Below are 8,818 nucleotides of genomic sequence, written 5' to 3' on the forward strand. Positions count from 1 at the left end.
TGGCCCATACATGACAAATACGATCTTTCCCATGGCCATTGGTCGCTCATTCCCGCCACTAACGTTCAGGGCTGATATGGAGGTAGAAACAATAGGAAGTCTACCCCTATCTGAAGATTCAGCCCTAAACGCTTGCCTTCGCCCAATCAAAACGGGCGCCTTTAGGTGTCCCAGTAATCAGGGAAGCAGAAAGCAGGACACGGCCTGACAAATAAAAAAAGCAAAAAGAGCCACAAAACAGAATGGAGTTAAAATAGAAAGCATTCTACACCATAACGAGGAGATCATTTATTAACATATTCTTCTTTCAACCATAGGTCACATGTGCTAATTTACTAGAACCGGTTCAACAAATGCAAAGCCCGGTAACAAAAAAAAAATACTTTTAACTGACATGCCAGTTATTGCTGCCGGATACACATGGATGTGGTTTCTTTCCCACTGGCTAGCTTATATTAATTGCACTATGCCTGCTAAACTTCAAAGGATAAGTAAACTTTCAAAATAAGTCCAAGTAAAATTGATGAGAGGGATATTCTAAGCACTTTATATTCATTATTTTTTTTTTAAACCAAGATATTAAGGGTTAAAAGTAATGTTAATATGATTGCATTGTTTTACAACAGCGCCACCTGCTGGTCACTTTCTGAGAATGACTTAGTCGAGGACGTTGTAAGGAGAAAGAAAGAGGACTGATGTGATGTTCTTCTGTTTAGGAAGAACATTAGGAACCTCAGATAACTTTCTCACGTTCCTAAACAGAAGAACATCAGATCAGCCATTTCTTTCCCCTGACAATTTCCTCGACTATGTCATTTGCAAAAGTGCTTAGAATAGCACTCTCATCAATTTTACATGGACTTGTTTTAAAGATTTACTTATTCTCCATAGCAACCAATCAAGTGTCTATCTAGTATTAGTAAATCTAAAGCAACTGGACTTGCTAAATAATTATTGAAGATGTTTCACTACTCATCCGAGCAGCTTCTTCAGTTCAACTGACTGGTATGGGAAGTCCTCAGCATATGTACTCTTCCACTAACCCAATCACAATCACAAGAGTTAAGGTCCCAATACACTATAAGATCCGCTCGCTTGGCGATGTCGCCAAGCGAGCGGATCTTCACCCGATATCCCCACCTACGGGTGGGCGATATCGGGTAGCAAGTGGCTTTAAAAAAAAAAAAAATAATCCGATCGTTTGGCCCATTACATTTGCGCCATGGGGCAGTCGGTTCGGGGACCGCATCAACGAGCCAATGCGGTCCCCGATCCGACTGGATTTTCTAACCTGGCCGATCAATATCTGGCCAATTTCAGGCCAGATATCGGTCGGCCAGGCCGCTCGTTTCTGCCCATACACGGGCCGATTAGCTGCCGAATCAGTCCAAGGGACCGATATCGGCAGCTTCTATCGGCCCGTGTATGGGGGCCTTTACAATGTGCCACTGTGATTGGATTAGTGGAAGAGTATATATGCTGAGGACTTCCCATACCAGTCAGTTGAACTGAAGAAGCTGCTCGGATGAGTAGTGAAACGTCTTTAATGATTACTTAGCAAGTCCAGTTGCTTAAGATTTATATATACTAGATATACCATGACCTGGATGAATGAAAATCTTCATAGTCAATCAGGTGTCTATTTTCAAACAGTACACGCTACCTGCCGATTGGTGGCTATGGTTACTTAACCAGTAACATAATGCACCCATTATTATTATTACTACTTATAATCTTCTCAGTAACTGTTGCAACGTTTGCTTCAGGTTTAGCCAATCAACTTACTGCTTCAACTGTTAATCCTTTCCCCTCTAAATACGAAATCCGTAAGAGGGGGCAGTAGGAGAGTGATTAATGCCCACCAGTGCCCTAAGCACATCTCCCTAGCTTGCCCCCTTTTTAACTCCCATGTACAATACAGTCTATGTGTATTAGTTAGGAGAGCAATACGACACCCCCACCATCCTCTTCAGCTCCGCTGCTGGAATATACAGAAATGTGGTTGGGTGGGGGTAAATAGGCATCCATTGTCAACCCCCTAGTCCTGGGCCCTCAGGTGCTTATATAGAAAACACACCCCACTATAGGAGCCTTTTCTCAGTACTGATGTTTCAGTAAGTGCCATACTGGGCAAAGGGAAAAACGAGTCTCCTGTAATTGGATTGCTCATGAGGTACCGCATACTCCGATACAGTATATGTATGGATTCTGTTTCATTTCTGAAAATAAGGACAGCAATAAAGGAGAAAACAAAGCGAAGCACTGCAGATCTTTCTCTGTAATTCAATAGGCACAAATGCGTTGCACTGCACTGTACCCAGAAGCCATGTCACTACAGTCATCCAAGTAACCATCAACATTATTCTGCAGTGTAGAAAGATCTGGCCCAAAGCTGGGCAGTATCCTGCAATGTCTGACTGGTTGATGCGCCGAAGGCTCTGCACCATGCTGCAGGATCAGAAAGACTGATCTTTATTTAGGTGAATGGGTCAGAAGCTACGGAAGGTCCAATTTCACGTCCCAGATTCCACCTCGACTTCTTCTGCTACAGTGCTGAACCCAAGAGCCTGCGGAACCAGTAGAACTACAGAGCCATTATCCTTCTGCAGGAGGATTCCCTTTCCCTGGCTGGGCTCAGAGGGTACTGCTAGTATGCCAGAGTGCATGGGAAGAAGAACTGCTGGAGCATTCTGGGACAGACCTGATTCTGAATTCTCAGAATATTCAGCAACAAGCACCTCATCCTGGCTAGGAAGTTCCTCTGAATCCATCACCTGTACAAAAACCACCGTGGATTCGGAATTCTCAGTCGCCATTCCGTCGGAATAGCCCGGCTCAGCTTTCTCATGCCCGTCTTTATGGCTGCGTAAGTGGCGCTTTAGGCTCGGCTGTAAGGAGTACCCCATGCCGCATAAATGGCAACGGAATGGCTTCTCCTCAAGGTGGGATTTCAGGTGGCGACGGAGCTTGGTGGCAAGAGGGTAAGATTTCTCGCAGTACTGACACGTGAAGGGGCGCTCGCCAGTGTGCAGGCGCTCGTGGGCTTTCAGCGTGTGAGGGTCCTTAAGCGCTTTGCCACAGACGGTGCACAGGTACATCTCCCCGGTGTGCATGATCAGGTGGCGCCTCAGTTCCGGCTGCTGTGGGAAGGCATCGCCACAATACTGGCACTTGTATGGTTTCTCACCTGTGTGCAAGCGCTTGTGCACCCTCAAACTGCTCTTGTGGCGGAAAGCAGCCCCACAGTCAGAGCAGCTGAACGGCTTATCCCCGGAGTGTATCCGCATGTGGTTGCGCAGTGAGCAGCTGTTGGCCAGCATCTTTTTACAAACCGGGCACTCCAAAGAAGGCTTGAAGTCGATGGTAGCAGCCGAAGTGCAATAGTTCTTCCGATGGATGCGAAGGGTGGGGCGCCGAGTAAAGCTTTTGCCACAGTCCTCGCAGCGGTAGGGGCGCTGCCCAGTGTGCAGAACGGCGTGCTCGCGCAGGTCCCGCTGGGTGCTGTAGGCTTTGTCACAGAGCTGGCACTTAAACGGCCGCAGTCCCATGTGGGAAAGCAAATGGCCTTTAAAGCTCTCCTCTGAACTGTAAGTCTTACCGCAGTCTGTACACAGGAAGGGCTTCAGACCGCTATGAATGAAACTGTGCTTCTTCAGGTGGCCCAGCTGGAAAAAGCTTCGGCCACAATCTTTGCATGGAAACCGCCGCTCAGTTTGAGGTTGGACTTTACACTTTTTATTCTCTGAATTCACTATAAGTGCATTAGGGCTTTCTTGCAATGCGCCTGGCTCACATCTGGCATCCACAGGGGTGTCTGTAGTCTCCGCCCCCTTTTTCCTGGTGGATGCAGTAGATTTCCAGTTGGGGGCATTCCTCTCTTTCTTCCTCTCTCTCTTCTTACCCTGGTCACGAGAAGACTCACTCTGGCCAACAGCGGCCACACCGTGCTGGGAATTATTGGTCTGTGACATCTGCAGTGCATTCTCTGTGACTGACTCAGACCTTACATCAGCAGCATGTGAGCACTCTGTAGGCAAGAAACATACGGAAATCAGATTTAAGTGGGACTGTACTCTTTAAAAACATTATCTTACATTTGAATTTAGAAATTTGACTGGGTCCTTTTGTACTGCTCATCTACACTGGCCTCTAATTGAAATAATTCTGCTTTACTTTCTGGCTCTCACCTCAGACTTGTTGAAACTGTTTCAAGTTAGCCACACACATTTAGTTTTAGCAACACAGAGGATAGAAAATAAACAATCATCTCTCTATATAAAAATGTATAGCTCCATTATTATAATGCTCCCACTGCAGTAGTTCTAGGGGTACTCACCCCATATCTCCCCCTAACTGGCCTTCAGTCTGGGCCCCCTTAGCCCATAACAAGGTTACAGATATATAGAAACATTGGGGTAACAGTCACCCCGCTATAGTTCCAGGGGTACCCAGGGCACAAATAAGCACTCACCCCAAATCCCCCCCTAACTGGCCTTCAGCCTGGGCCCCCTTAGCCCATAACAAGGTTACAGATATATAGAAACATTGGGGTAACAGTCACCCTGCTATAGTTCCAGGGGTACCCAGGGCACAAATAAGCACTCTCCCCATATCTCCCCCTAACTGGCCTTCAGGCTGGGCCCCCTTAGCCCATAACAAGGTTACAGATATATAGAAACACTGGGGTAACAGTCACACCCTGCTATAGTTCCAGGGGTACCCAGGGCACAAATAAGCACTCACCCCAAATCCCCCCCTAACTGGCCTTCAGGCTGGGCCCCCTTAGCCCATAACAAGGTTACAGATATATAGAAACATTGGGGGTAACAGTCACCCTGCTATAGTTCCAGGGGTACCCAGGGCACAAATAAGCACTCACCCCAAATCCCCCCCTAACTGGCCTTCAGGCTGGGCCCCCTTAGCCCATAACAAGGTTACAGATATATAGAAACATTGGGGTAACAGTCACCCTGCTATAGTTCCAGGGGTACCCAGGGCACAAATAAGCACTCACCCCAAATCCCCCCCTAACTGGCCTTCAGGCTGGGCCCCCTTAGCTCATAACAAGGTTACAGATATAAAGGAACACTGGGGTAACAATCACTACACAACCACAGGGGGGCAGCACATCATCATTATCCCACAATCTCACCTTCACTGGTCTTCAGGCTAAACCTACCCATTCACTGTATTTGGTACCCCTAGCAAGGGCAACTCCAAAAAGAGTCAGGTGAGAGTACTTGCCAATGGTAGCAACAGATTTTAAACTCTGCTTTTTCCCCAGGATAAAAAGTGCACCCCTGTCCATTTATTCAGTTACCTTCTGGTCAGCAGGACTCCCTCTCCCAAGTTCCCTGACCAAAGTCTGCACGGTGTGTGTTGCACCCGATGACACCTTGGGCAAATTGACTGGCACTGTTCTATGAGTTAAGGCAGTTCCATTACAAACCGCAGCAGAATGGATGTGAGAACAGAGACGCTGCCAAGGAATCATGGGAGTGTCATACCATTCATAGACGCATTTCACATCACAAAGAAAATAAATAGGGGCCCTAGAGTAATGTACAGCATATGAATAGCCAGGCATTAAAGTGGGGCCACGGTGACATTATGGAGTCCTTTACATGGCCACAAACTCCATTTATTTATACAACCCATAAACGCTGCTCCCAAACGAACCTGTGACTTGTGATTCCCTCTCCGTATTCGGCACAGGCCCCTGGGTGGCACAGCCTGCTGAGCTGTTCATATGATGGAGACCAATTAAGAGCTTGGCTCCTTCTGGTTCTGTTATAACTGGACTTAGATTTTCTTTTTCGGCGGGTTCCGCTGATGCCGTTCTTTCTGTTTCTGGTGTTCCAGCTGCAGACGGCCCATTCGGCTGTGGTGTCACTACAGACATTACGGAGGGCAATGGCACAGTGGGTAGGTGGCTGCTCTCTAACATCTCAGCATCTTTAGTATCCGAGAGCAACTTGCTTTTTTTTCTATCGGCAGGCACCGGGGGGGATTCTAATGGCTCGGGCATCTGTGCCCCTGGCATTAGGTCTGTCTGCTGTTCCCCTGGGATTCCGTTATTCTCAAGTTTGTGCCCTTCCTGGTGAATATGAAGCTCTGATCCAGGATGGATGGTGGCGATTACCTGCAGACGTACCACCCCACTCAGTGAACACAGTTTAACATTCTGTTTCTTCAAGTTGCTCCTTACAAACCTACAAACAGCAGATATGAATCAGGCATCACATCGGAATAACACACAATGGCAACACAGTCAGTGCCACATTGGCACAGCTGGCACAGGACGTTCATTACGAAGGTTTATGTAAAGAAGGAAATGTAAAGGGGACCTTTAGCATTGACTGCAATCACATTTGCTCCTGCCAGGCTGCTAGTGACATGTGTGGCACAAACCATCCCCAGTCCCTGAAGCAGTCGGGCTGAGCAAGAGCTCACTCTAGTGTCCGAAGGTAAACTGACCTGCTTTGCCTGGCTCAGGATCAAGGCCAACCATGGCCGCCCCTGCCCAAACTGGCTTCTTGCCTGGAACCAAACCCTGTAATTCCTTAAAAGGGGTTGTAAACCCAGCCATGATGCTGTCCCACTGCGCCCCCTAGTTTTGCTATAGAAGTTGCCAAAAAACATAATTATAGATGCAAGAAAATTCACCAGTGAGAATTCTACTGATAAAAAAACTTCATTATAAATGCAGAAGAAGTGACCAATGAGAATGCTGATTCCCAGCACTGTGTCAGGCCCCTTGCTGGTACCTTACATATAGAGATAATTATGGCATTTTCCCCTCATTATATGGCACAGGAATCAGACATGGGGATAAGGGCAGACTTGTTCAGTGCTGGGAAACTGGGTTTAATGCTCCCAACTCCAATTGCAGGAACAGAGAACATGGAGCCGGATTTATACAGATCAGCTGGGATTCTCATTGGAGGATTTTTCACATTTTAAAGCAGTCGCTGGCTGTGGGGATTTGGGGGAAAGTTTTATTGTGCAATATTGCTTTAAGAATATAACTCTGATGTTGCTGGACTACAGCTCCCAGCATGCCTCTACCTCCATTATATGTTACATTATTCTGGAATTCGTAGTCCAGCAACAACTGAGTAAAGTTAGGTGGAGCAGCGCTGTGTAGCAGGGTTTACATCCCCTTTAAATATTAACTTACCTTAACCAGCTGGTGGCATTATGTGGAGATGAGGGTTCCTGTTGAGAAATAAAGGATAAGTTAAGCAAATCAAACAGTGTTGATAAACTCATGTGGGCACACGCAATGCACTTCGATTCCCGCTCACCTTCATTTCTGAGGATCCCCCATCAGCGTCGGAGCTAAGGGGGGGAGGAAGGAGCGTCCCACATTGCAGCACCTTACCGACACACCATAGTCCCATCCCTTCACCTTGGGAAAGCGAGGGGCCCAAAGCCAAGCCAGGCGGGAGACTGAGCAGTGCCTGCAAGAGGGCATGTTGTGCGCCTTCCACAGGGTGCGAGGAGGGCGGTATATCCATTCAGCCTGCAGGGTGCAAAGGAGAGACAATAGTACATGAGCATTATACATACACTGTGCTGTGTAGGGGCTAGCGTCAGTCAGCAGTCTGGGTCCCACTGATTTCAATAGGAGAGTAGCCCACAGCCTGGGATTAACTTAAGGGCCACTATTTACAAATAAAGACAAATCTGCCTTATTAATATCGTATTGTGAGAAGCCCTGCTCCCTCCCTTCATGAACCATGATGGGACGCTGTGGCATGGAAGCTGCCGGGGGTTAAATACACCCTATTATATCAAAAGTGGTGCCTCAAAGGTCTATTAACCAGTTGCTTCCTGCGGCGGCCCTGTTTCATGTGCCAGAACCAGCAGTGCAGAACCTACAGCCAGATGGATAGTGCTTGCAATAGGCACATTCACAAATGGCCTTGATAATATTTAATCAATGTTTATATGAATGCTGCTCAGAATTATATTTTCTTTCATTAAAAAAGCAGTTTGTGGGTAAAGTTCCCCTTTAAACCCCTCCCTATGCCTGTAAGTCTCTGTACTAAAGACCATAGCGAGAGGTTGTGCCACACAGTACTGCAGCCTTGCTCCTGTGCAGAGAATACACACCTTTCAGTCTGGGACACCCCTATAGGAACTGAGCCCAACCTGCCCGGCTGCACTCTAGCCTCATAACAATGCTGTACTCACAGGGCCGGCCAGGAAGGAAGATGTAGGGAAGTGAAGACGGGGAAAAGGACTGGGATTGGCTGTATAGCCGGGGGCGGGACGAAACGTCAGTGGTTGCCTTCAAAGTACCGGATGTTGTGCATTTCTAGGCAAAACTATTGGAAAGGCCATTTGTATTAAGGGCAGATATAATGATAGGGAGTGAGGGCATGTTTGTGTGAGTTCTATATCATTAAAAAAAGGAAAGTAGTTAATTTAATGGGCATACTATAATGAAGAAGAAGCATTCATATTTTCAGTGTATAGATTAGGGATTCACCACATTCATCCAGGCGTTTCATTGAATCTCCCCATGTCCTGCCAGCAGCCTAGAAAAGGGGTACAAATAGTGGTGGAACGTGTTAATAAGCAGAAATCATTTTAACATCATCTAAACTGATGCCACTTCTACTTCCCACACCCATTCTAGGCAAAGCTGAGGTGAGAAACCCAGACATTTGTGTTTTGCTCACCTAGTACTACCGCAGTGATACCAGCGCCGCCATGTTTAAAACTGGCGCAGCTGCCCAACACTATCCTTCCGCTTTCCAAAGGCGCTGTCAGGGAAGTTTTTTTTTTTTTGTGAAAGTCTCCTGACAAG

General features: G+C 47.0%; 1 protein-coding gene across 3 annotated transcripts; it reads right to left on the bottom strand.

The window, feature by feature from the left end:
- Positions 1-1,562: 1,562 nt before the first annotated feature.
- Positions 1,563-8,766, bottom strand: znf408 (zinc finger protein 408). 3 transcript variants are annotated; one of them, XM_031900475.1, is made up of 6 exons: positions 8,691-8,766; positions 8,447-8,546; positions 7,308-7,525; positions 7,181-7,218; positions 5,680-6,212; positions 1,563-4,027 (listed from the first exon to the last, which is right to left on the bottom strand). In XM_031900475.1, the coding sequence occupies exons 3-6, from the start codon at positions 7,518-7,520 to the stop codon at positions 2,514-2,516; spliced, it is 2,298 nt and encodes a 765-aa protein (XP_031756335.1). In that variant the 5' UTR covers positions 7,521-7,525; positions 8,447-8,546; positions 8,691-8,766; the 3' UTR covers positions 1,563-2,513. The 3 variants fall into 3 exon arrangements, with proteins under 3 accessions (XP_031756335.1, XP_004913447.1, XP_002934125.2); XM_004913390.4 differs by lacking the exons at positions 8,447-8,546; positions 8,691-8,766 and adding an exon at positions 8,200-8,255; XM_002934079.5 differs by lacking the exons at positions 8,447-8,546; positions 8,691-8,766 and adding an exon at positions 8,119-8,206.
- Positions 8,767-8,818: the final 52 nt, after the last annotated feature.

Source organism: Xenopus tropicalis, chromosome 4, assembly GCF_000004195.4.
Source record: "Xenopus tropicalis strain Nigerian chromosome 4, UCB_Xtro_10.0, whole genome shotgun sequence".
NCBI lineage: Eukaryota > Metazoa > Chordata > Amphibia > Anura > Pipidae > Xenopus > Xenopus tropicalis.